At 47.5% G+C, this 27,789-nt stretch overlaps 2 protein-coding genes across 10 annotated transcripts in view; one reads left to right on the forward strand and one right to left on the reverse strand.

Annotated features, from left to right (window-relative positions):
• Positions 1-2,077: 2,077 nt before the first annotated feature.
• Positions 2,078-10,119, forward strand: INKA1 (inka box actin regulator 1). 2 transcript variants are annotated; one of them, XM_084839509.1, is made up of 2 exons: positions 2,078-2,306; positions 9,161-10,119. In XM_084839509.1, exons 1-2 carry the CDS (start codon positions 2,256-2,258, stop codon positions 10,028-10,030), a joined length of 921 nt encoding a protein of 306 aa, XP_084695635.1. In that variant the 5' UTR covers positions 2,078-2,255; the 3' UTR covers positions 10,031-10,119. The 2 variants fall into 2 exon arrangements, with proteins under 2 accessions (XP_084695635.1, XP_084695636.1); XM_084839510.1 differs by having other exon boundaries at positions 2,078-2,788; positions 9,161-10,105.
• Positions 10,120-15,617: 5,498 nt separating this feature from the next.
• The window catches only part of UBA7 (ubiquitin like modifier activating enzyme 7), a 68,452-nt gene continuing 56,280 nt past the window's right edge, over positions 15,618-27,789 (reverse strand). For 7 of the 8 annotated variants that reach the window (XM_084839515.1, XM_084839518.1, XM_084839514.1 and 4 more), the window contains 3 exons: positions 25,594-25,695; positions 24,870-24,970; positions 22,002-22,982 (listed from right to left, as the gene is read on the reverse strand). In XM_084839515.1, coding sequence (XP_084695641.1) covers positions 22,832-22,982; positions 24,870-24,970; positions 25,594-25,695 — 354 coding nt within the window. In that variant the 3' untranslated portion in view covers positions 22,002-22,831. Of the gene's footprint in view, positions 15,746-22,001; positions 22,983-24,869; positions 24,971-25,593; positions 25,696-27,789 lie in introns of those variants that run through there. The other variant, XM_084839512.1, reaches the window with a different exon arrangement.

A 27,789-nucleotide genomic window follows, 5' to 3' on the forward strand; every position in this document is an offset into this window, starting at 1 on the left:
TAGTGGGAAAGACCTTTAAGGGCAAGGAGAAATCTGTGCTGGATATGAAATAGTACCAGAAACCCAAGTGAGGGGAACTGAGGTTGACTGAGTGACAGGAGAGTTTGGTTGTTTTGGCAGTGGAGTTCTGGATAGTGGTGGGAGGGCTGGGACATGACAGGGAAAGGCTAGAGAAGACACAAGGAAAGCTCCTCAGTCCTCCTGCTTTGCTTGGCATTGCTTCGCTGGGCCTCATAGCTTACCCCCACACAGGAGCTACTGTGTATACATTCTCTCTCATACGTTCTGCAGCAGAATCATCCCTCCAAGCAACATTTAAAAAAAAAAGGATGAACAATGGCATCTGCAGAGGAGAACTGGCTAGATGGGATGGCACTAATATTACTACAGCCAATACCAACGCTTTCTTGTTTTGAACCAGTGGTTTTCATATGCTGCAGCACTGGATCCAATTTCCAGTACCAAAGCTTGTTTCACTTTCAGACTGTCTGATATTTGTCAAAGGGTGCCTCCAGACAAGGTTTTTATCATGCAACTACGGATGTCTCCTTCATGGAATTTTATGGGGGGATCCAGACAACATCGACCTGATCCACATGACAAAACAACCCAGGGCTTGCTAACTGTGGGTTGGAGTGTGGGGAGAGAGATAGCATGCTGGTTTCTGACCATTCACCCACTTCCGATGCTGTGAACAATGAATTGTGAATTATAACCCAATAACAAACTTCTAGTTGGCACTGTGATATAGTGGAATAGTGCGAATACATAAGTGGAAATAGTGTTTTCTTTCATTTTCTTTAAATAATACTGCATTTTCCCAAGCTTTTCTACAGGAGGCATTTATTGTGTGCTCATGATTCCTTACTCATGGTTGTTTAGGGGTTCTTTAGACAACGTCATGATCCTCCAGTTTTGCTTCTGTTTTTTAAGAGCACTTTCCTGGTTTGTTTTTTTTAAAAGAGGGGGAAGGGCTTTTCTACATGAAGCTTTTAACCTGCCACTTTCCCAAGGCTTCTGCTTCCAAATTCTTTGTGGGATTAAGCTCAGCTTCTTTACACATGTGTGTGTGTTTTTCTGGGTTTTTTTTTTTTTTTGTTCTCTTCCTTTCTGTATATTCCATTACACAACCACTAGGTTGTGCTGAGGTATAGTGGAATTGCGGAAATGCACGAGGTTTTCATAGCACCATTCATAAAAATACCAGACTTCCCTCCGCTATAATGGTTGCAAAGCATGGTAGAGGCCCTGGAGGATGACAACATCATGTAAAGCTCCTGCTAACTGCCCGGAGTGAGGAATCAGGAATCCACAATAAAAGCCTCATGTAGAAAGGCTCCAAAACAGGGTATTATTTCTGAAAGAGAAAGAAAAGCTATTTGCGTAATTAAGGTATTCCACTATAGCACAGCGCCGTCTAGAGGTTATTTGGCAGGAAAGCGGGAAAGGAAAAGCTCTTTGTTGCGGAGCTCGGATCTCAATTATGCCTCAAAACGAAAGCAGATAGAGCAATCAACGGCCTCGTGTAGGAAAGTTCAATATTCCATTTTCCCGCTCTAAAAAAACCCGGGAAAGTGCTCTTACAAAGCAGAAGCCAAACTGGAGGGCCAGGACGGCTAAAGATCCCGTAATTAACCGGGAGTAAGGAATCCCGAGCGCACAATAAATGCCTCGTGTGGAAAAGCTGGTAGAATCGTCTCCTTTTGTGACCGACCGGGCCACCAGAGCGCTACTTTAGGGACGCGCTTGCGATTCCCCAGCCCGGAGATGGGCTAGCGCAGCTTAGCCTAGCCGTGTAACTGCGCTGTGCCCCAAGGGCTCCCGGCCCCTGAGCCGCGCGCTTGCCCTGCCGCGCCGGCACCCCCCGAGCCCCTTCCCCCCTTTCCATCTGTGGCACCTTTTGGCTCCTAATATGGGCTCTAATTAAATTACAACCGATCCAGGCAGTTCGGGTTTCAGGCAGCCACCTTGCCGCTCATTGGCAGAGGGGGCGAGGCCTGGGACGCTGATTGGGCCGTCCAGGAGAGAGGGGCGGGGCTCGGGCCGAACCAAAGGAGGCGCCCTGCGCGCTCGGGCCAGAGCGGAGGGGCAGCGGGCGCCTGGCGCAGCCAGCGAGAAACTTTCGGAGCGGCCCCTGCTCGTGTCAGAGCGTCGGGATCGCTCCCGCTCCCGCTCCCCCTCCCCGCGCCTCCCCCGCCGTCTTTTCTTCGGAGCGCCCCCTTCTTCGGCTGGCAGCTGAGCGCCCCGGCTCTGGCATGCACAGCGCCCGCCTCGACGCCTTCGTGAGCCACCTCCGCGCAGAAGTGGTAAATTCTGGGGAGGCATCGGCGCTGGGGGTTCCTCCAGCTCCGGGGCTCAGGGAGGCGCGTGCACTGAGGGTCAGCTGGCTATAGAGGCCCCCGCTAAAGCAAATTGGGGTGGGGGTGATCAAGGGCGGGGGTGCCACGAGGGAAAAGGGGACGTGCGGCGGGGGTGTTCCGTAGGCGGCGATCCAGTCCCGGCCGAGGCTGCGCCGAGAACCCGTCTGCAGAGAGGCGAAGCGATGCCTTTGATCGCACCGAACTTGTGGCTGCCGTTCTCTGGGAATAACAGCGCCCTGCGAAAGTCCTGCGCCAGATTAACCCGGGCAGCAAGACGGGGCTTGCGGCTTCTGCGCCCGAGATGAGTGAAGTGTCTGTGTGTTGTGTGCGTTCCGCCCAGGCTGGCTGAGGAGCTGTCAGCCCCGCTTTTCCTCTTTCTGGAGCCAGCCAGGCAGGGCTGTTCCGCCCCACAAACTCTGGCTGATGAGGTGGGTCGCTGTCGCCCGGCGCCGATGTCATTCGCAAGCCTGCCCCTCGAGGTGCCTCAGCCGGAGAGAATGGATCCCTGTGGCTGCGGCAGGGGTCTCAAGAGAGCACCCCGGCGCCTGAGGCGCCAGTCCCAAGCACGCTCACTACGGAGCAAGCCTTACTGAACCCAAGGCGTCATACGTCTGAGTAAACTTGCATAGGATCGGGCGGCTTTGCTGCAATCCCCTGCGCGCTTACTGGGAAGTGTGAGCCGTGCTGAAATCCGTGGGGCTTATTATTTCTGGACTTATTCTTTATTACTTATTATTTCTGCTCCTCCTAAAGATGCTCTGGAGGATCACCTGCACAAGTGACGCCTCAAAATGTTTTTCCCCTAATCCCACCAGGGGTGGTGGGTGGTATTTTAGTAACTTTACTACTAAGTTACCAAAAGTGCATTCTGCACATGCTTGGGTGCACAGCTGCTTCCCTTCCATGGCTGAACCTTGCCCTTCAAAAGCGACTCTGGGGCTGAGGAAGGGGGCGAGCCCTGCCTCAGCTTGGAACAGTTCTAGCAATGATGATGTGGATGATGTATATGTGCTGAAGGGGATAGGTGGGAAACCCCATCAGCCAAGGAAAAGCCCTGTCCAGGAGGTTTCTTCAGGGGGTGGAGCGGGAAAGACCGAACAGGATGGAGAGAGACATGGAGTCAAACTGGGATGCTGGGCTCAGGGCTGCCTCTTCCCAGACCTCACTTCTAGGTACTTGGCTGCTAAAGAATGGGCTGCTCCTGGAAGAGTAACTATAGGAGGACTGGAGGGCGGGCGGTTTCCTCCCTGCCCCCACTCCCATTCAATATCCAGTGGCTCTCAAGAGGCCCACAGTTTGTTCCTGTCATCTCTACCACACCCTATGACAGCGTATCTCTGAAACATAGCTCAGTGGTAGAGCGCATGCTTTGCATGCAGGAGCGCTCAGGTTCAGTCCCTGGCATCTCCAGGTAGGGCTAGGAAAGAATCCTGCCTGAAACCCCAGAGAGCCACTGCCAGTCAATGTAGACAGTACTGGGCTAGATGGACCAAGGCTCTGACTCGGTCTAAGGCAGCTTCTTCTGTTCCAGTAGGCTTCCAAATTGCTGTGTTGCCAGATCCCACATAGAACTGTGGAACTCCCCTGTGGATAGCAGGAAGGTTTGCGTCTGCGTTCCTCATTTCAGTAGCCTGTCCCAGTTTCATAGTGTCCTTTAACCTGAGCTGCAGTAAACATGGGTCCCAGAGCTCTCCCTGTTGGGCACCCTAAATTCAGCCTCAGCTCTCCCGTTTCACATTGGGTACTCAGTGGAGGTCTGTCTCCCACATAGGCTTGCCCTCTAGTGTTCAGTGAGGGTACTGCAGCCTGTGACCATGGCCTACCCTAGGGAGGATGCTACTCCTCTAAAGCCCTTGAGGGCTTTGGGATTTGTTTTTGTCTCTGAAAGAAGATGGGTTAGACTTCCTATACCAGCTTTCCCAAACCTGGTGCTCTCTACATGTTTTGTACTTCAACTTCCACCAGCCCCAGCCATCATGGGAGTTGTAGTCAAAAACATCTGCAGGGCACCAGGCTGGAGAAGGCTGTCCTTTACCTATCCTCATTTCTGAGTATTCTGTGTAAGAGGTGTCCACATAAACGCTAACTGAACCCTGCGATGAGAAATCTTATGGCAAGGTTAGAACAGCCTTATGGGATCCTGTGGTGATGTAAGTGTGCCAGGGCCAGCTCCAGATTTGAGGGGTCCCTCGGCTAAGTGCCCTCTGGTGGATCACTCCTTATGTTGGTGGGCTTATCCTGGTGATAGTAGTGAGGATCTATAAGCTGCCATTTTAAATTTCCCACAAGAACCTTAACATAGTGTTGCAGTGGGGCACTGTGGGAAATTAAAATGGTGGCTCACAGACCCATTCACCTGGCTCAGGGTAGGTATGAGCACCGGCGGGCCTTGCTGGGAGCCCAGCAGCTGCCCAAGGATGCTGGGTGTTGATGCTGAGCCTGGATTCTACACTGATTACATCTAGCCACCTTGGGAACCAGAAATAAAAAGTAATAAATATCGTTCCACTCTCTCTTGGGGCCCATCATACTAGGAAATGAGCTTGACTAATTGAACAACTGAAGGCCCATGGTAGTCATTGTGCAGAATTCTCCCACCAGGAAGCAGGATGTCCCTGAGATACCATGTTTAGATTGGACTCTCTGTTTTCCAAAGCTCCTGAGAATGCCAAAAGGCAGCGTGTCCATTTGGACCTTTCTAGTGGCCATGAAAATACAAAGGAGCAAATGGTTTGGTATAACAAAGTGAGAGATGGGATGTTATCCTACAGGAAGTTACACAATGGGGGAAGGAGCTGTTCAGATGTTGAACTCTTTTCTGGGTGAGAACCAGAAGGCTGACAGACGTTGTGGAAGATGAAGGTCCCCCAAAAGGCTAGTTCAGTCCCTGCTTTCTATTTATATATGATGCAAAATTCTCTCTCTCTTGACTGTCACCATGAATGGGGTCACTAAAAGGGGCCTAGCAGCTGCCTTGCCAAAACCATTGGGAGGTATGCAGCAGCATTATTTTCTTTTGAAAACAGGGCCACTGGGCATGTGTGAGAGCGCGTACACACACACACCCTGCTTCTGTTCGGTGGAAGCTTGTCGGCCATGAACGCTCTCCCAGCATGCACCACTAAAAGACATTATGTGTGGTATAGTGTGTGACGCAGGGAGGCTGTGTGTGTACTGAGGCTTTTTCTTGTGTGCCGTCTGCTTATAGTAGAGAAGCATTTTCTTCTTAAATACATTCTTGCTCAGTTGAATGACTGTCAGTGTTCTAGTTTGTGAATGAGTCCAGGGGATTGGTTTCCTGTTTGTACCTGGGCCCAGTCCAAGGTGCTGTTTGTAACCTTTGAAAACCTTCACAGCGTGAGACCCCCATACCTTAAGGATCACCCCTCCCTATATGAACCTACCCCCCAGTTAAGGCACAGCCTGTGGCAGCCAGGAGCAGGGCTTTCATGGTGATTGCTCATTAGCTGTCATACCCTCTGCCTAAATGTACATCTTTACTGGGGTTTCAGAGCAAGGCGACCTTTCTCTTTTTTTAGTGGGTGTTTGGATTATTTTGAGTCCCAGTATTGGGGGAAAAGGCGAGATATAAATAAATATAATAATAATAATAAAAATAAATATTTTATTAGTTTAGATACTTTTTTTAGGCTTGATTTTGCTCTTGGTCTATATTGTTTTATTATGGTCAGCTGGTTTGAGTTCATGGGAAAGTGCCATGTTTGTATTTTAAATAAATAAGTAAGTAAGTAAGTCAATGTGGAAACTGAAATGGCTAATGCCGAGCTTGGAAATCCTACACCTTCTGGAGCTGCTGCCACAGGAAAGGAATGTCTTACAGGATTCTGTTTAAACTTGATTCTGAGTCAATTATGATCAGCTGGCTGCTTGGCGATGGTCTAGTGATATCATCAGATCCAGGGGAGCCAGTTGGTATAAAGCTTGAGGGCACCCCAGTTGGATGTTCTAGGGCAGCTTTGCCCAACCTAGTGCCCTCCAGATGTGTTGGACTACAACTCCCATAAGCCTCAGCCAGCATGGCTATTGCATGACTGAGCATTGTGGGAATTGTAGTCCAACATATCTGGAGGGCACACCAGGTTGAGGAAAGCTGTTCTAAGCCCAGGGATCCATTTCTTGAGTTCTTCTTTGGCGTCTGGGGCCCTTATATGGGATGTTGTCTATGCTGGCAGTACATATGTGGGCTCCAGGGCATCTCAGTCTTAACTGCTCAAGTGGGCACCTTGTTCTTTCTCCCTTTCATTCACTCCTTCCCAAATTTGTCCTGCCAGGGCAATCTGACATTTAACATGGATTTAAGGGTTTTACCCTTAAAGGTGGACTAAAAAGAATGTGAAATAAATAAAATGGATGTCAGCCTTGCAAGGCTACCCAGCTGTATGTCCCTGCTGCTGTCACCACTCCTGTTACAGCCCTTACCCCCCAGTTGGTCATTCTGTTGGGCCTAGAAGAAGTAGAAGTCCCATGGTTGCTAGGCAACTGAGATGCACAGTCCCCACTCGCCTCCTAACCAGACAGGCAAGGGCAGTGGCTAAGGTTAACGGGGGAAGTTTGGTGGGAAAGAATTGGACTCACCGAGCATAGGGGTGGGTGGGATGCAGAATGGGAACCGATCGTGGTGACTGGAGCCGGTCCCGTCGAGGCTTGAAATGGATGGGCCTGATCCACGGGCCAGCAGATGAACCTCCCACATTGCATGGCATGGTCTTGGGAGCCGTCCACCATCCAGCTTGTTACACCTTGATATTTTAGATGGGGAAACCAAGACTTGGGATTTAAGTCTTGGGGGAGGGTCACTGAGTCATACGCCATCTGCTTGTGTGATATTGGGCTAGGAGAATTCCATCTCTTCAAAGCTGCTGGGCTCTGACTGTGTGCTGAAGCAGCAGTGTGTTTCCCAACCTGTGCAATGTTCAGACAGGGGATTGTTGTCTTTTAAAATCCCATCAAGGGCTGACTCACTCTTGTGGTGTAAATTGAGTTTATCTGATGCTGCGGCCCGGAAAGGAGCTTGGGTTTTTCCTTGACCAGAAGTGCTATATATGGGGTGGAGTGGGATAGGGAAGAGATGACCTACAGACTTTATTTCTTATGACTGCTGGGGTTAGCCCCAGAATTGTTACTGAAGCATAACTCAAGGCAGGCATTTGATGGTGTCCAGATTTTCAGCCAGCCACTGGGGGACTAGCGTGAACTGTGTCACCAGACCAGCTGAATGAATCACTTCTGGTCACTGTGTCCAAAAGGCTGCCTGGAGGAGCAGTGGCCTCTATGGCACATCCGTGGGCTGAACTGTAGAGGCTTTAGAAAGCCACAGGAAGTGGACCTTGAGGAACAGAGCGGAAGAAGGAATACAATACTAGGCATCCACGGTCATGCTGTTTGGACTGCTGACTAGACCTTTGCCGTTTTAGCATTGAGGAATAGCTGAGGTTAGTTTGAGGGCTTGCGAGAAATCTCTTGACTAGGATTAGCAAACTCTTTCTACAGTTATCCCCCCCCCCCACACACACACACACCCTGTGTAGTAACAGCTGATCCTTTCTTTCATGCTCCCTCCTTCCCTTTGTCCCCACCAGAGCAGAGTCCCCCAGCACACTGACCCATATTTTCTTTAGCACCTGGGAGGGGCGTGTCCCTCCTCTGGCTGTTTGCCTTTTGGCCTGATTCTGGGAACTGGGCTTGTTGCACCGCTTCCCAGCTGCACACAGGGATTTCTGACAAGAAAGGGTAGTTTGCATCATTCTGGCTTGCTCAAACGTCCTGCCCTCCCTCCTGCGCAAATGAAAAACCCGGAGAGCACAGCCAAAGTTGTGCAGGTTCTTGAAGTTCAGGCACTCTCAAGTGAACGTCACCATTGTCTATGCTGCTGCAGATTCATTCCACCCCCGTTGCAGCAGACACCCCCCCCCCATGTCAATGACTGTGCAATCTAATCTCCTGCCTTTTTCTCCCTGCATGGCTGGGGACTGCTTGTGTAATTCCTGGAGACTCACACACCCTCTGTGTCATCTTCTGCCGGGTGGGGCGGCTCGCTCACTGTAACAAGCTCCTGCTTGCATGGGCAGGGATGGGCTTGGAACGTGCAGATGTTGCCGAAAAGCTCTGCCTCGGGCTGGGGGCCTGCCGAGGCGAGACGGGGCAAGGGCTTGCGCGTGCGGCTCTGGCTCCCAATTCCACACCTAAGTCTGCAAAGTCCCATCCGTGCCCCTCGCAAATCAAGGCATCTCAGTTAAGATCCTCTGGGAGCTGCGTGGCCTGCGGCAGGTCTTGGCAGCCCTTGCATGTGCCAGAGTCCTTAGATTCTGGGACACCTGGGCAGCGTAAGCTCTGTGTGTGTGTGCAGTGTAAGGAACGGGCTGTAGAAATGGCTTGGGGAGCCAGATGAGATGTGTGGCTGATGAGTGCAGGCGGCTTTATTTTCAGCCAGCAGTTTTGCCTGAGGGGGCCAGGGTCAAATGGGGTCAGGAGCTCCTTTCTATGGAGTCAATGATCCTCTTGTTTGCTGACTTTTGCATTGTCTGGGCTCGTGATATCCACACGTGGCTGTCTCTGGATGTGTAGCGTTAGGCTGGTAGGATTAATTCTGGATAGATATATTTGGATAGATTAATTCTGAACAGATATCTTTGGTGGGAAGGCTCCAGTCTGGATGTAATTCTGTCTCATTTGCCAGTTTTCCCAGCTCGTCCTGGTCTTCTGCTGAGAACTGAACTGGGCCCCGTTGTTGGGGTGCATGTCAGAGGGATGTCTGAAAATGTCTGTCATCTCCCCCGCAGCTGTGCATGAAGGAGTCAAGCGAAGTGCTGCGGGGCCAAATGCAGTGCATGATGCGGACGCTCCACGATCTGAAGAGGGCGCATGACCGAGAGTTCCGCCTGGACCCCCAGGAGGTGAGACCACCCTGTGCCGTGCCTTCCCCAAAGCAGTGTGCCAGCCCGCGGGTGTCAGAGATTTCGGAAGCAGACTCTGCCTGTTGCTTGGAGGGGGCAGTGGAGGAGGAGGCGGCCTTCTCTCCTCCCAGCAGTGAGCGGAGCCTGGAGTTTGACTCGGGCTACTCTGAAGTGTCTGGGAGCAGCTGGCGAGACGAGGAGGGCCCCCCACCACTGCGAGCCAGTAAGCTTTCCTCAGGGGGCTTTCTGCGCCGCCGAGTGCCTGCCAGGAGGCCCCGCCCCAAGTCTGCTTCCGATGCATGCCTGGAGCGGTGGCGGGACGTTGAACCGGCAGATGCGGGCGACTGGACAGTGTCCCTTTTGTCACAGAGCCGCAACCGGCAGCCGCTGGTGCTGGGGGACAACTGCTTTGCCGACTTGGTCGAGAACTGGATGGATTTGCCCGAGGAGAGCGGAGAACGTGGCCGGCTGCAGCGCTGGCTGGCAAAACCCCACGGCTTCCTGCTGAACCTCTCTGGCAACGTGCGCCGCAGGCTGGCCGGCATCTCGCGTGCAGAACGCACCAAGCAGGACCCTGACAGCACTAAGCGCTTCTCTTGCCCTGCAGGCCTGGGTGGGCGGCCCTCGTTACCCTACTTTCACCAGTCCCACGCCAACATCAGTGAGCTTTCCACAGACTGCAGTGGCTTCGCTGCCCTCATGAACTGCCGGAGTCGGCAGCCCATCATTTGCAATGATGTGATTGGCTACATCTAGCCTCGCCTTTTTGAATGCTCTTTTTCCAAACAGATCTATATTTTTTATGGTTCTCTGTAAATAAATTTTTGTTCTATATCAAGACTGTCTGATGGTGTGTGCGTGTGTGCATAAGTGACACCGCTTGACTCAATTACCTCTTAGCCAGTGATATAATGGAGCCAGGGCTCACAGGGACACAGTACCGGTGCATTTTTATTAGCAGGGATGCGGAAGTCAAGTGCCAGTCACCTGCCACCCTGCTCAGAATTCCCTGCCCCCTCTGAGCTTAGCTGCAATTCTCAGGGTAGCTGGGAGGAAATAAATTTTCCCAGCAACAATATATTGTTCCCTGTTGTCATGCCAAGCGCTTTGTGATGGCTTGGTCTTGAATTGGCAGTTAAGACCCATTAGGTTTACAGAAGACCTCCTCCTGGTGGAGATAAAAGAAAAACTTCTAGAACTGGTTTGTTGAATTGGATCCACACAGCTGCCTGAATTTCTGGGCTCTCCTTAGGGATGTGGCTATGGGCACTGTCATGATGAGTGCCTGCACGTCAACATTTACCACTGCTTTTAGCTGTGCTCCAATTGATTCAACCCCAAGTTAAGTAAATCCATCTATTCTTGGCCATAGCTGAAGCATCATTAAGTACTTTTGTAAGAACATGAGAAAAAATGGAAAGCAAGGAAGAATGAACTTTCAGCCTAAAGTACCTTTCCAGGGACGGAGCATATGTCATGTTCTGCTTCCTTGATGTGGATTGGCCTTCCTTAACAACTAAACTAATCTTCCCCAATCTGGTGCCCTCCAGATGTTTTGGACTACAACTCCCATCATTGCTGGCTGGTACTGATGGGAGTTGAAGTCTAAAACATTTGGAGGGCACCAGGCTGGAGAAGGCTGAGCTAAACTGTAGGCCTGAGTCAGTTTGGGAAATATCAATATGGTTGCTTCCTGTTACTAGAGGACATGAAATCTGAAATACAGGAGACTTGGCCAATATCACTGCAAGTCCTGGGAATTTGATATAGATAATTGTATATCAACTGTGTTTGGTGCCCAGAGAATGTGAAAATAGAATTATTTCCATAATGGGCCCAACTAAAATGGAGTGCTTTTTGTTTTTGGTAAGTTCAGTATCATGCCACCTTGAAACAGGAAGGCATTTTTAGGTTGTAAACCACATTGGAACAGCTTGTGCTTGATTTTTAGCACAACGTTTGAGAAGTAGCCAGAAGGAGAACCCCTCTGCGCTTCCAACAATGGGATTTCAAAAGGGCTGAGACAGGAACTATAAATGATGGCAAGAATCTCTTGCATCATGGCATACATCTTCAAGGAGAGTGGGTACCATGCAGGTGGAGACATCCAGCTGGAATTTGTAGAGCTTAACACTGCTCTGGTGCCCACAGACACATGGTGAAACAAATATTCAAAGCAAAGTTCAGTCTTAGTCAATGTGGAAACTAGTGCTCTTGTAAAAAAAGAAAAATTTCTGTCTATAAATTGCTCAAAAATGTTGCTAACCAATGTTTATTAGGGTATCCATTGTGCAGTATGAAATATCCAAATAAACTGTAAATTTAACAAATTAACAGTGCAGTACTACACGTATCTACTCAGAAGCAAGTCTCACTGAGTTCAGTGGGGTTTATTCCCAGGTAAGTGGGTATAGCTTAACAATGTTTACTTAAAAGTAAGCCCCACTGTATTCATTGGGACTTGCTCCCTAGTAAGTGTTAGGATTGCAGCCATAATCAGTTATTCAAAACCAGTGTTCATGGAGGCTTTCAAATGCTGCACATGTATACACAGAATATTAATAATACCTAGATCTGATGGGCAATTTTGTTTGCTTTAGCTTTAGCAATTACATTTAATGATAAAACACAGAACAAACCCGTAGTCGCACCTAACAGTGTTGATTAATCCCATCAGCAGCTTCCAATACCTCTGAAGAATGGATAACAAGGACCATAGAAGACCAGTACGTGTCAAGGGCTCTTGGAATGATGAGTCAGATAACACGCATGTCGCACGATAACACAAATTACAGGGGGTTGGATCCAGGATCTGCCTTCTGTGGATGGAAGGGCTCCGCTCATGAAAGGTGCCCCAGCCCAATTTGGCGGGATTCCCCCCATCCTCCTCTGCACCACAGTTCACCCCATTTGTCAAGATCCCCAGGCCCTCTGTGTAGTATTTCCAGGGGGCTGGAGGGGCTGCTGTGGGGAGGACTGGGTGGGATAGGCTGCTACAGTCATCCCAGCTGCACGTGTCTGAATCCAAATCCAATATTCTCAGGCCAGACTTTCGAAATGCAATATGCTGTGGACAGGAAGGGAATATGTTAAAATTAAGGAGCATGAACAAATTATGATAAATGTAAACACATGGGAAAATATGGCCGGGTAGCTGGCCAGATGGGCGGCTAATAAATCTAATAAATAAAATATGCTTTTTAAAAGCTGCAAACACTTGACAAATTGCCTCACTGGATCAGACAAGATTGCATCTAGTCCAGCATTTTGTTACCAGCAGTAGCCAGCCAGGTGCCGCTGGAAACCTACAAGAAAGTAGAATGAGCTGGTCATCCTATAATTTATTCTCAGCACCTGGTCCTTGGAGGCTGGTCAGAACTTTCAGATTCTATTTAGGGAACTAGCTATCTACCTCTGCCTGCCTACCTGCCTGTATATCTATCCATAGATAGAATCTATCTATGGATAGATAGATTGGTAACCATAGATAGGTCTGTCCTCCATGATGTCTATCCTTTTAAAAACAAATCCTTCAAAGCCAGAGGTTCCCAAACTGATCTGCAAGCTCCATTCAGGTGATTCACTGAAAGGTAGCAGAACAGTTAGGAATATCAGTACTTGGCCCTGCCATTAATTAATTTTGGGGGGTTGATGGAGACCGAGACCATTTTGGAGAGCGAGACCATATTATGAAAATCATGGGTCCAGAGATTTGGCTAACAAAGTTCTGGTATAGGACCCATGATTTTCATAATATGGCATTACTACTACATAATTTGGCATAATACTAATGTTTCCCTAAAAATGTGCAAGTTAAAGGGGCCCTTCTCAGTTACCTGGTCTAGGGCCTATGCTTTTCTCAATACAATAACTTTCATCAACGTTGACAATGCCAATAACTTTCATCAACGTTGACAATGCCAATTTGCCAAGAGCCCCAGTGATTTTTTAGTGGTTCCCAAAAATAATAATAATTTGAGAACCACCATTATAAGCTAAAGGACAAGGCCAGAGCTTGTGACAGTGAATTCCATAAAATAATCATGTAAATAAGTTAGAGAATGTGGATGTTATGCTCCTTTATGTCAGAGAATGTGGATGTTATGCTCCTTTAATTAATGTCCCTAATTTGCATGACTTTGTTTGCAATTGTCTTGACAATTGCTTTGAGCTTTCCTCCCACTGTGAATAGCAGGCATGGCATGGGGGGGCGGGTGTCTGATCTGGACTGTGGCAGTGGGCACTCCTCCTGTGCCATGGTCCAGATCTGCCTGCCCACCACCACTACACGTTTGTTTGTTTTTTAATACCAAAATCAGCTACATAAATAATGCCAAATTACATGATGTGACAGATGTCACATGTAGTTTGGCCATTTGTGATTATTGAACCAGGATTTGTGTAGTGGGGCTTAGACAAGTGAAGTGGTCCAACACCCTGACAAACAGAAGCCCTATTTAAAACACTCTGCTGGCAGCTGCCCCAGGCTTTTCAGTCTCATCTCTACAGTCACACGACCAAGAAAGAGATGATTAAAAGTTAATTAAAGGTGACTTCTCCACTTCTGGGGATAAAGTGACCACATTCCACACATAGTGGAATAGCGGTAGCCTTATAGATCTCTAAATCCCATCAGGCTCTTTAGGCTGCATGAAGGGGTAGGATAGAACGGCTCCCTAGATTTACCATACAGACCAGATGCTTTCTCTAGTTCAGGGGCAGGCAACTCGTGGCCTTCCAGCTGTTGGTTGACTACAATTCACATCAGCCCTAGCCAGCATAGCCAATGGTGAGCGATGACGAGAGTTGCAATCCAACAACATCTGGAGGGCCATGAGTTGCCCGCCCCTGGTTTAGTTCATGTTCTTGATGGCCTTTCCTTGCTTTTCCATGACTAGGTTGCACAGTCTGCCTACAGCAAGCCAGGCTGGTTTCAAGAAAACATAAGAACACAGCAGTCGCCTTGCTGGCTTAGACCAAGGTCTATCTAGTCCTGCATTTTATTTCCCAAAGTGGCCAGCTAGGTTATCCACTGATTGAAGCAAGTGGGGCAGGAAGGTGAGAGCGTGCCCGTTATTTCTTCCCCATATTGTATTCCATGGTATACTACCTCCTGGACATGAAGGTTTCTAATAAGTGTTGGTAGACCTATCCTCTACAGGGGTGGGGAACCTGTATCCTTCAATTGGGCTTCAATTCCTATCATTCTTGGGAGGGTGCTGCTGCACTCCCGTCCCGCTTTTTTTTTTTTTAATTAATCTTTTACTGTGAATTTTTACAAAACAAAACTAAAAACATTTCAAAACCTACAAATAAGAGTGAAATAAAAATACAACAACATGTTCAAAATCCTCAGTTTCTAACATTACAATATTCAAGAAAACAAAGGGGGGGAAGGTTACACATAAACTTCAGTAAAAGCAGACCAAATATCGGCATATAAGTCCATTTGCAAGTTACGCCTATATACCACTCTTTCAAATGTTGCTACAGTTGTTAAGTCTTCAATCCATTGTGTTATAGGCAGTGAGCTTTTATCCTTCCAATATCATAGTATCGGTCTTTTAGCAACCAAAAGGGCGCAAAAAATCCATTTACGCTGACCATGTGTTACATTCCAAGAAGCAGGTAAGTAGTTTAAAATAACATTTACAACAGTAAATATTAAAGAGCTTTCCAATACAAAATGTATCCGTACAGTAACTTCCTCCCAAAAGGAGGCGGCCATTGGGCATTTCCAAAATATATGAATAAAAGAAGCATTGACTGCATGACACCTGGACAAGCCTTTACTAAAAAGACTCTGTGGCATCCAATATACCCAAAACAAGAGCTGTTTGCTGAATAAGGCGTAACCGAAGATCCATTGGAATGTCCAATACAGATGCCAAAACGGGAGTCCATTCATTAAGCAAAATAGGACATTCCAATTCCCTGTTCCATTCCTGCTAAAAAAACACTTGTGTCATATTTATTAATTGATAATAAATATTTATAAACATGAATCATAGGTCGATACAATTGATCAGCTTCAATAAGTATTTCCAATAACAAAGGAGATTCTGAGACAGTAAAAGCAGCAGGACCAAATCTAGACACCAACAAATGTTTCAACTGCAAGTACTGTCATTCCGCTGAAGCCAGCAGATCAAATTCATCTCGCAAAGCTGAAAATACCCAAAACTCATCATCAACCTCCACTAATTGATCTAAAGCAAAGATCATCTTATCTGTCCAGATCCGCCATAAAAACATTTTTTTGCCAGTTCTTAAATCTGAATTTCCCCATAGTCAGTTTAGCATGGGAAAATGGATCAAACTGTAATTCACATGACAGTATATGCCAAACTTCCCTAACTGCCAAAATTGTGGGCGGAGCTCTGTCTACCTTAATATGCCAGGAACCTAATGCCATCCATTTAAAGAGAGGCTCCAGACAAGAAGATTCCAATGTTGATCATGGAGGAAAATCTAATTTGAGTGGAAAAGACCAACATTTAGTAGAGGTCAGCAAATAGGCCTGATGGTACATAGCTAGATCCAGAAAACTGAACCCACCTCCATTAATTGGAAGTTGCATCCTTTTTAAATATATTCTTGGTGGAGAGGAACCCCAAAAGAATTGACAAGACAAAGCATTGAGTTTTTGGAAATATTTGCCAGGTATAAGTATAGGAATCCTACGTATAACATAAATAATTCGGGGTTTGGTATTAATCTTAAGTGTATTCACCTTACCCCATAAACTCAACTTTAAAGATGCCCATCTATCTATATCTCATCAAATATCATTAACGAACTTGTTTAAATTTAAGCTAATCATTTGAGATATATCTCTAGGAATAATTATTCCCAAATAAGTAATAAACTCTGGGCACTGTCAAAATTGCCAGTTGGCTAATACCCTAGAGTATATCCTATGTCCAATCAGCATTATTTCCGACTTTGACCAATTAATTGAATAACTGGACAATTCACCAAAAGTATTAATAAATTTAATCAAAGCTGGAACTGACGACTAGAGTCTCGAGATAAACAACAAAAGATCATCAGCATAAAGACTAATTCTAAATTCTAATCCAAAATGGACAAATCCATGAATACTATTATTTTGTCTAATAACACACAGCAGGGGTTCCAAACATAAATTGAATATCAACGGGGAAAGTGGGCAGCCTTGTCTGGTGCCCCACCCTAGTAAAAAAAAAAAAAAAGGCTGAAAATAAACTGTTGGTCATTACTCTCACTCTAGGAACCGACTCTAAAATTTTTACCCATTTCAAAAATTCTGTAGGAAAACCAGAATTCATCAATGTAGTAAAAATAACTTTCCAGTTAATTTTGTCAAAGGCCTTTTTTGTATCCAAGGAAATTATGGCCGCCTGATCAGTTCTTTCAGAGTTTAAAGCAACCAGATCAACAACTAATCTAAGATTATCATCTGCCTGTCTATTTTTAATAAATCCCACCTGGTCTGGTCTAGCCAAAACAGCCATGACCTGATGTAATCTATTGGCCAAGATTGCTGTTAATATTTTGATATCTACATTAATTAATGATATAGGTTGATGGTTTGCACAATAGGTATGGTCCTTGCCTAACTTAGGAATCACAGTAATGTAAGCATCATTTAATGATGAAGAAAGGGCCACATCAAAAATATGGTTATCACTCACAACCTGCTTGGAGGTTTCCTGTGGGCAGCTGGTTGGCCATTGTGTGAACAGAATGCTGGACTAGGTGGACCCTTGGTCTGATCCAACAGGGCTCATGTTCTTGATCCTTGGCCAATAACACCTGGAGGGCCACAGGTTCCCCACCCTACTCTCTGATGTTGCCCAATCCTTCAAAAAGCTGTCTTAAGGTAGTGGCCATCATCACAATTCACGGCCATTACTTCCTTCAGAGAATGATGCACTGTATGAAAATTTTTTGTCTGTCCTGCACCTAGTGCAAATCAACTTCGGGAGTAATCCTATGTGGATCGATGGTCACCTCCGAGCCTGGGGGCGACTGCCTATCCAGTGCAGGGCGGGAGGAGTGGTGAGGAGCAGATCTCCTCCCTGTTCTCGCTGCCCTGCTTTCATGGCTAGACAGCCGATTTCAGCTGTCTAGCCGGAGGACCTCGGAGCGCAGGAAGGGGCAGCTGGATGACATATAGGATGTGTTGTACAGGCACTTCCGACCTCCCTGCCCCAGCCCAGCCCCAGGAACACCCTGTTTCCCCCGCTCTGTGCTGCTCTGCGGAGCCGATCCATGCTGCCTACGAGGTGGCGTGGGAGGGGGTGGAGATCGGTTCTTCAGGAACCAACCTATCCTATAGCTGTCTAGCTGCTGACTAGCGGCCATAGGATTGCTCCCTTCATTGTGTAACTGCTCTACCCCAAGCTCTACTATCTCTGCACTGTTCATAAAACCTCAGTCATACTCAGGCCATGTTGGCTGGGGGTGATAGTTGTAGTCTAACATATCAGGAGGGTATCAGGCTGGGGAAGGCTGTTATATATGATGTGGGTAGTGCCCATAGTTATGAAATACTAGTTTTGGCTCTTTCCCCTACCCATAGGGCAGCCTTCCCCAACCAGGTGACCTCCAAATGTTTTGGACTTCAGCTCCCATCAGCCCCAGCCAGCATGGCCAATGGTCAGGAATGCTGGGAGCTGTAGTCCAACACATCTGGAGGGCACCTGGTTGGAGAAGGCTGCCCTAGGAGAATCCACTTTGAAAGCTTTTTATTAAAGTTTTGCTTACACTAATTTAGGGTGGGGTGGGAGTGGGGGGTGGCATAATGAGTCCAGTGAGAATATATGCTTTTGCAAGAAATAAAAGCCCTCTGGAGATGAACATATGTTTGTGCGTAGAGATATGTACATATCCAGAGAGATTTTTTTGTATTGTTCCTTTACTGTCATGCGCAGAATGTACCACGTTGTTCTAGTATTGTGAGGAGGGACACATCCCTCATGATAAGAAAACCACATGGTGTTGTGACACTACCCAGTAATATGGTAAACACTCCAGTTTGTGTAGGTGGTTACCGAACACACTCTGTCCTTTTGAATTGCATTTCTTTCACCAGCGTCCTACTAAGGGATAAAGGGACTTCTTTATCAGGAGCATTGTCTTTCTTAGCACAGTTATGTGAACGAGCCCTAAAACAATTGGTTTATGAGCCATCACCCAGCTCATTTTGCTCTGGAAGTTGCACCACAAGCCAATGAAAGCGCTCCAGCGATAAGCCTTCTTCGAGTTAACACATGCTTCTACCTTGAATCAGTTGATCTGAAGGTTCACAAAAACCAGCCTTCAGTGTAACTCAAGCTGAGGGGATTTTTCTCCTGCTATTTACAACGGCCAAATGCAGTTATTGGGTGCTATATACCACTACCTACACCATCACCACACTGCCCTCATGGAAGTTATTGGGCTTTACAGTCATGATCTGATGCCTGCATGAATGGGAAATCAACTCAACACCTTTACTGGGCGTTTCTCATCGGTTATCGCCCATCCTAACACTTTTAAAAACAGCAAACTCGATCAGCTTTATTTCCCAGGTGTCCTGCTCTGCAAAATTTATCTTTTGCATAAATTTAACAGATTGAGTTTAGCAGACAGAGGACTTCTGTCTCTCACTTTAAAGGAGGCTTTCCAGGCTGCAACCTTCACATCAAGCCTTCCCTAGCCGGGCTTGAAACCTCCACAATCACATGTAACTATCTGGAAAGACCTAATTAATACTCCCTGGCTAAATCTAGATTGGTAGACCCTCAAGAGGAAGTTTAGTCCTACAGTGTTATATATCTGTATCACTATATGCAGGTCATTGTCGATAAGCTATTTCATGTCAGATGAGTTTTCATGTTGTATTGTTTGTTGATGAAATAATAACAATTAAAAAGCCTTCCTGTCCTGGTGCTCTACAGATGTGTCGATGAAATAACAATAAAAAAGCCTTCCCTGTCCTGGTGCCCTCTGGATGTGTTGGACTACAACTCCTACCATCCCTGCTCAGCATGCTGGCTAGGGAGGATGGGGGTTGTATTCCTATACATGGGGAGGGCAACAGGTTGGAAAAGGTTGCCTTACATCATCCTGCCAGGTCCTTGCCATTGTGAAGGCCAGAACTGTATTGCTAGCCAACTCAGCAACATGGAAAGATGAAAATGTGCAGCCTTCCTCCAATGTGGTACCCAGTTGATATGCTGAGAAATGCACTTGCTCTTTTCCTTTGATCATGAGCTCAGTATTGATAAAGAAACCATTTAGGCTGCAATCTTGTAAACACTAACCTGGAAGTAAATCCCATTGAACTCAATAGGGATTGCTTGCGAGCAGTCTGCTTAAATATAGATTGGCCCCCTCTGTAGGAATGGGAAGGGCCTGATTTTGATGGGAAAAGGCATCTCTGACTCTGAGTGGGGAGCTCTCCCCGCACACAGGCAGCCTCCGTGCCCCTCATCTCCCATGTGCTGCTGGCCTAGGCCAGCCTTCCCCAACCAGGTGCCCTCCAGATGTGTTGGACTGCAACTCTCTTCATTCCCAGCCAGCCAGCCAGGTTGAGGAAGGCTGGCCCAGGTGAACACACCTCCATTATAGTGTGGCGATAGATCGCAGGAAGGTTAGGTACGGGTAGTGGGGTGCTCTACACTGCGCACCTGCGCATTCCTTTTGCTGTCAAAAACAGACCACTGACCGACTGCCCCTTCCTCCTTTGACATGGTTGGGGCAGATGCACGTTTTAAACACACAGATGGGCCACCATCCCACCTAGCTTGGCCCTTTGGACAACAGCCCTTCCAAGAGTCTGCTCCATGTAATATGGAGGGAATCCTGGGGATCACTTCCAATGGACAACGCTGGCCAGGAAGAGAGGCACAAAGCCTTTCCATAGCATCTGGCCCACCATTTATGACATGAAATGTTTTCCGTAGGGAACTGGAGCAGGCAAGTGAATGATAAATAGGCTCCTGTTCTAGGGCTTTGGCATTAATTGTAAAGCAAAGGGGCAGCATAATAGGGCTTCATAAGAAGGGTCCCTGAAGAGGGATGGATTTAGGCATTTAACAGAGGGCTTTCATTTATCAGTAGGCTTGGAGCCAGGCAACTCCAGTACTGTCTAACAATCCTATGAGCTGCTATGTCAGTAAATGTATTTTTGATAGGGCACAACTACTGTGTGGAGGCACAAAATCTAAGGGTTGAATCCAGATTTACACTGGATCAACTGAGCTGGCAGAAGTAGACTTCCCTGCCCCCTCTTTCCCACGGCAGCCCCCCCAGCCCCCTGAAAATGCTACACAGAGAAGCAGCAGACCTTGCTGAATGGGATGAGCTGCGGTATATGGGCAAGTGGAGGGATTCCCCAAAATTGGGCAGCGGGACCTTACATGAGTGGAGACCTTCCTGTTGCAGAAGGCTGATCCTGGATTCAACCCAAGACCTGTAACATTAGGCAACTGCATTTGCCATCATAAAAGTACCAACACAACACACTGAGCAATGGACCAGTGTTACTATCCAAAGAACAGCTATCACTAGAAACTGTGTAGCAGCATTACTTATTTACCCACAGCCCAATAGCACTGTTCTCTGGGAGGCTTACAAACCATAGAAGACCAAACCACAATAATGATCAAAGAATAATAAAAACAGCAAACCTAAATCGACATAAACATTTCGGCAGCAGGGAGTAAAAGAGCATCACTAAAAATATTATATCACCTACAGCGCAATCCTTTGTATATCTACTCAGAAGTACACCCCATTGAGCTCCATGGGTCTACTCCCAGGGAAGTGTACATAGGAGTGCAGTCCTAAAGTTGTTAAGTTGAACAAAGGTAAGGCAGAATGGGGGACAACTCATTTATGTGTCATTCTAAAATGGCATTTTGGACACCTTAGAATGATTTACAGTGGGTTGGAACCAGATTTACAGTGGATCAACTATACTAGTGGAAGTGGACTTCCCTGCCCCCTCCTTCCCATGGCAAACTCCTCTAGCCTCCTGAAAATGCTATACAGAATTAGGAGACCTTGTTGAATGGGGCGAGCTGTGGCATGGGGAAAATCTCCAAAAATTGGGCGCAGGACAGTCCCCTCCTCTTGCAGAAGGCAGATCCTGGATCCAAACCAGTGTGTCTGATATATGGCAGCAACATACTGGTATCGACAGGCCTATAAACACCTTCAGGATCTATGTGTTGGATCATTCAAACCAATCAAAAGAATAGGAAATGTCATGGGGAGGGGAGAGGGAAGCAGATCTTGATTTTCAAAAGAAGTTCTTGGCCAATGTTTTGTGTTGTGTTTTGCAATGTCCAATCTGCAGCCCCTGTGTCATTTGCAGGACAACTTCAGAGATAAACTTGAAGAGCAGAAGAACAACCTATCCAATCTGGGATCCAAAGGCAGCTTCCTAAAAGCAGGGTCACAGCTGAAATGAAAGAAGCTTCATTTCAACATCAAGTCCGTCTCATTACTCTAATGTGTTGCTAGAGGTTTACTGTAAACAGGAGATGCAATCTGTCGGAGGGCACTCTGCCATAATGCTCTGAACTTAATGTAAACCAGTAATTTCAATTAAATTAGATGTGAAAAAAGCAAGACCAGTCGCTCACTCGCCTTTATCTGATGTTATCAGTGGCGCTGCTTGAGGGAAGATTTGCAGTTATGTGCGAGAACAACCTTTTCTTTAAAATCAAACCACAAACACAGAATTGTCAGACAAGGTATTCATGCTAACAGCAGCTGCGTAGTCTTAAAAGAATATAAAAGAGCAACACACAGTACTATGGACAAATGTATATGTTTATTACAAACAGGATGCTGAAGGGTCTGGAAACCATGTCTTGTGAGGAACGGTTGAAAGAACTGGGAGTGTTTACCCCGGAGAAGAGAAGATTAAGGGGAGACATGGTAAGATTAAGGGGAGACATGGTAAGTGTCTTCAAAGCTATGAAGGGCTGTCATGCACAAGATGGAGCAGACGTGTTCTCTGTCGCTTCAGAGAGCATGAAGAATAGAACCAGTGGGTGGAAAATGCAGGGAAGCAGATTTTGGCTAAACATTAGGAGAAACTTCCTAAATGTCAGAGCAGTTTGACAGTGGAGAAGACTGTCTTGGGAGGTGATGGGCTCTGCTTTGCTGGAGGTGTCTAAGCAGAGGCTGGGTGGCCATTCATTAGGGAGGCTATAGTTGCATCCTGCATTGCAGAGCCTGCACTGTGCAGGGAATTGGACTAGATGACCTCTAAGATTTCTTCCAACTCTTATGATTCTGTGCAGTTCTTTCTGGCACTGACCTGGTTTGCATGATCACCTTGGGTTAAACAAATGACAGTGGTTTGTTTAACCCATGGTGATTGTGCAAAACAGCCTACTGTGTAGCATCACCTTCTTCATCAAAGCAAAGAGGGAATTCCTACTTTAAGTAGAATTGGGCCTGGCACATTCAATGTGGGTCTGGTTTATGGTTACTATAATGCATTCTACATATTTCTCTCTCTCTCTCTCTCTCTCTCTCTCTCTCACACACACACACACACACACACACCCCTCATTTTTCACAATTCATTGGTTGGAGCCAGACATGAACAGGTGGTAAATTACTCTCTTCGTCTTCATCTTCACAGACCATAGACAACACCAAGAGCCGGCGTTCCTCAGACACCGACTCTCCTGTAGCCAGGTGAATCTGTTCTGTCAGGCTGAGAAAGTGAAAGCAAAGGGTGACTGAGGTGCTGGATAAAGGACAGAGAAACCAGGGAGCAGGGATGGTCCTTACCACTTGCCCTGCTGGATGTTGGCCACACTACCTTCCCCACATGTAACCACCATAGAGCCACACTCGAAAATCTCTCAATCCAGGAGCTACAACCATCGCGGGGACCGACTGGCTGACATTCCCTGGGGATTCCTATTCACGAGACCATGTTGGCATATGCTAAGGAGGAGGCAAATATGCCCATCAGAAGAGCCCTGCTGGATCAGACCAAAGGGTCAGCTAGTTTAACATCTTGTTTCCCACAGTGGCCAACCAGATGTCCCTGGGAAACCCCACAAGTAAGACATAGGGGCAAGAGCCCTCTCCCACCATTGATTCCCAACAACTGGTCCCCCTAAACTGCCAGCTGTTGGTGCTGCCCCCCTTTCCCTGCTTGGTGTTCTCCTTGCTCTGTGTGCAGCCAGAAGAAGAGGCGAAAATTAATTCGGCTGCTCCAAGGAGGGATGTTAGCACTCCATGCCTCCTCCCCAGCCTCCTATCCTAGGGCTGCCCATAGCAAAGGAAGCTAAGCCCACTCTCGCTCGCTCTCCCTAAGAAACAGCAGTCACTGCTACAGTGAAACTGTCTGTCTGAACCTGCAGCCTGGTTTGAGGTGGTGGTGGGGAGCGAGTGGGCAGAGAGCAGGAGAGGTTGCCAAGACGTCTGGAAAGGCTGTGGAGTAAGGGGACTTAAGCTGCCTCTGGATGCATGTGGATGGCAGAGGCCCAGGATGGTCTGTTCGAGACTGGGACGAGCCAGGCCTGCTTGCCTGCCCCAGGAAGCAGTGGAGGAGGTGCTGACAGCAGGATGTTTACCCAGCATGGAAGGGGACAAGGCGTGGAGACTTTGCAGCTGCTGCAGCTACAGTACCCAGGCTCTACTTGTAGGGGCCCTGAAATGGGGCAGCCATGGCTCTCCCTACCCCTCACTCCTGAGCTTCCTTCTGCCATCTTCCTAAGACACAAGCAGAGCCACCAGGTCTGCTGTTCCCCAGCTCCCAGAACTGGGCAAGCAGAGGCAAAAAAGACGCAAATGTAGATTCAAACCTAACTGCAGACACAAGGAGCAAAAATGGAAGGGCTCACTGAGACTGTGCCTAACTAGGCCTAACTAGGCCTCAACCACCGGCCAGGCACCACCAGCCCTCTTCAGTCCTCATCAAATCCTATGAGACACAATAGAACACATCCTTGACAGCCTGAGCACCTTGTCAGGTCTTAAGCTTGCCTGTTTGGGACTCATTTTAAGCTGTTTTGTCTCAGCTTACTTGAATGCTCTCCAGTAAGGTTTTAAATTGTTGCAAACCACCTTGGGGGCCTTTTTTTAGGGGCAAAAGGCAGTATGATAAATATTTTCATAAATACATGGAGGAGGAGGAGGCTGAAGCAGGAGATGGGCTAGGAGAGAACAGGAATGTGAAGACAGGTACAGATTTTGAGGAAGAACCTCAAAATGGGAAGCCTTCTCTGTCAGAAGTCTGCACTGTCACTTCAGCTGTGAGGCTTCACAAGCCCCACTCTTCCCAAACCATGCTTGGGCCTTGGCAGGGTATTCAGGCTTGGGTAGACAGGCCCAGGAGCATCCCATTGCCACAGGGGCCAGAGGTAGTTTGTGACATTAGGAGGGGTAACAGGGGCTGAGCTATCAAGACTATGGCCCTGCCCCCATTTCTACTTGTGACACAGGATGCTTGCAAAATGCTGATAGTGTGGAAAGGCTACCATCACAGGGCTCTCATCTTAGCTCTGCCCCTATCATTAACTTTTCAGGAAGGGTTTAAGGAGGTGATAACCTCCAAACTCTCAGGGATATTTCTTTCTAATTCTCCTACCTGGAGGAAAGCTGTTGCTCTCTTAAATGTTCTTCCTTGAATGCAGCATAGAGAATAGTCTTCCCATAGAGTAGCATCCGTGGCACCAGGCTGTGCTCCCTCTGTAAAAAGCAGGTAGGATTCAGCATCAGACAGACAATGCTGATGAGATCTCTAAATCGGAAGATCACTGGACCAGTTACAGCTGGGATAGAAGGCATCAAGGACAGCAGGGAAAAGAGCTGCTAGACAAAAATGCAGGTGACATTAAGAGTCCAGTCCAATACAATCCATGGAGGGAAATAAAATGGAAAAGGCTAAACGGGGGTGGGAGAAAGGATATGGAATGCATTAGAGATGACAATTAGGCCAGCCAGGAAAGGAGCATCTTGAATTGATATGGGACAATCAAGGTAACAGGGATACTGAGACAGAACAGGGGCATCCCACTGAGATTGCTGTGTGTATGTGTGGAGGGGTACTTGATGCAGAATACCTTTGTGTTTCTTCACTGAGGAGGCCAGAGATAATACTGGAAGGTACAATGTGCACATTCGAGGTGCTGTGCCCATCAGCCTCTCATGGACCTCAGGGCTTGTGCCGCTTGCTCGCCTGACGTAACAGAGGAGGTCCCCTGCTGCAACAGTGGGAGCGTGCAGCGGTGGAATGGGCCATCCCAGCATATGCATTCTGGGTTCCTGCCACAATCTGTCCATGAGACCTTATATTCAGCCATCCTCTTCACCTGGATATGATCACAGAGGTCCCTCAAGGTGATCTCCTCTCCTTCAGCATCCAAACCTGGCACCTCAATTCTGTCCCAGCAGCTCCATGTCTTCTGGTGATACTGAGAATAGAGCAAATTCCAGAGGGGTAGCGGTGTTAGTCTGTTGCGGCAGACACAACTTTAATGTCTTGAGGCGCCTTACTACATTTATTACGGCATAAACTTTTGTGGGCTGCAGCCCACTTCACCAGATGTACGAGAACAGAGCAGACACACAAAGAAGGTCAATTCTAAAATAAAATTTAAAAATGCACAGCCCCATCCCAGCAGGGACGCCCCAGGAAGACGCCTGGAGCGGGGCCAGACAGGCCACAAAAAGGCCACTTCCCGTAGAGCAGAGTGGGTCAAGCCTCAGACTTGCACATTTGAAACTGTCATGCAACCCCATCCTTGCTTGAGGGGCCATGGCTCAGTGGCAGAGCACCTGCTTTGCATGCAGACAGCCCCAGATTCGATCACTGGCATCTCCAGGTAGGGCTGGAAAATCTTCTACCTGAAACCCTGGAGAGCCATCGCGGCCAGATTCAGAGTTGACAATACTGGGGGGGGGGGGGGATGGATGGTCTGACTCAGCATAAGGCAGCTTCCTGGGTTCCTAAACCTTTGTATGCTTGCTTGGAAGGAAGTCCCAGTGGGCCTCTATCCCAGGGCTGTGATCCCAAACACATTTACTAGAGCGTAAGTCCCATTGACTCCAAGATCACCGCAGACGGTGACTGTAGCCATGAAATTAAAAGACGCTTGCTCCTGGGGAGGAAAGCTATGGCACACCTAGACAGCATATTAAGAAGCAGAGACATCACCTTGCCGACAAAGGTCCGTCTAATCAAAGCTATGGTTTTCCCAGTAGTAATGTATGGCTGTGAGAGCTGGACTATAAGGAAGGCTGAGCGCCGAAGAATTGATGCCTTCGAACTGTGGTGCTGGAGAAGACTCTTACGAGTCCCCTGGACTGCAAGGAGGTCAAATCAGTCCATCCTAAAGGAAATCAACCCTGACTGCTCATTGGAAGGACAGATAATGAAGCTGAAGCTCCAATATTTTGGCCACCTAATGCGAAGAGAAAACTCCCTGGAAAAGACCCTGATGCTGGGAAAGACTGAAGGCAAAAGGAGAAGGGGACGGCAGAGGATGAGATGGCTAGATAGCATCACCGATGCAATGAATATGAACTTGAGCACGCTCCGGGAGAGAGCGCAGGACAGGAAGGCCTGGCGTGCTATGGTCCATGGGGTCACGAAGAGTCGGACACGACTGAACGACTGAACAACAACAACAAGTCCCATTGAACACTGTGGGGCTTACTTCTGAGTAAACAGGCACAGGATTGGTGGAATGGAAGTAGCAATGACCAAAGCATGTTAGCACAAGGTAAGTTGAATTACTAGACCTGCTGGGATCATTTTAGTAAAACAAGTCTCTTAATACCTTTAATAGAGAAGTAACAATTGCTCAATCACAAACACCATGTCCATTTCAGGCTCCACTGTTCATTTACCGGCCAGATTTCAAAAACAGAGGAGTTTGTTGAAAAAGGAATCTTCCAGCAAAGAACCTCAGAAACTCAAGTCTGTTCATCTTATCAGAATGAAGGTTAAGAGGTGAACTGATTGTAGTGTACCTTCACAGGGGAAAAGGTTTTAGGTACCAAAGGGCGGCCCTTTAATCTAGCCAAGGGGGACAGAAGAACAGCCAATAAAAATAAAAGATAAAACTAGATAAATTCTAATCAGGCCCAGCATTTCAAAAAGCAAGGGCAATTAACCATTGCAACACCAAAGGCCAAGGGAGTGGGTGGGTTCTCCAAAGCCAATGTGATGTGGTGGCCAGAAGCATTTTGGATTTGGATGAGGGAAAGCCAGATTCAAATCAGCCATGGAGCTCATGCTCTTTTCAGCTTAACTTCCCTTGCAGGGTTCTTGGGAGGCTAAAATACTGCTGTGTGCATCTTGGAGGAAGGGCAAAGTACACTTCTAATAAATAAACAAAAGCTGCAGGCTTCCGATGAAGACCAGTCCTCCTCCTGAAAAGATGTTTTAATATAGTCAAACACAACAGAAATCCCATGACATAATACGAACTGGAGGAAGTCAGTCCTCCTGCATTTTTCATGGGAAGTCAAATTTGGACGATCTCAACGGCCTTTTCCAATCT

The sequence above is a fragment of the Heloderma suspectum genome, chromosome 2 (genome assembly GCF_057233095.1).
Source record: "Heloderma suspectum isolate Gila_16-S chromosome 2, 16-S_ref, whole genome shotgun sequence".
NCBI lineage: Eukaryota > Metazoa > Chordata > Lepidosauria > Squamata > Helodermatidae > Heloderma > Heloderma suspectum.

Excerpts from the sequence above, each read along its gene's own strand:
- INKA1 (XM_084839509.1), top strand. The coding sequence starts at position 2,256 with ATGCACAGCGCCCGCCTCGACGCCTTCGTGAGCCACCTCCGCGCAGAA. Across the intron at positions 2,307-9,160 it reads GCCACCTCCGCGCAGAAGTG|CTGTGCATGAAGGAGTCAAG; the intron begins GTAAATTCTGGG and ends TCTCCCCCGCAG.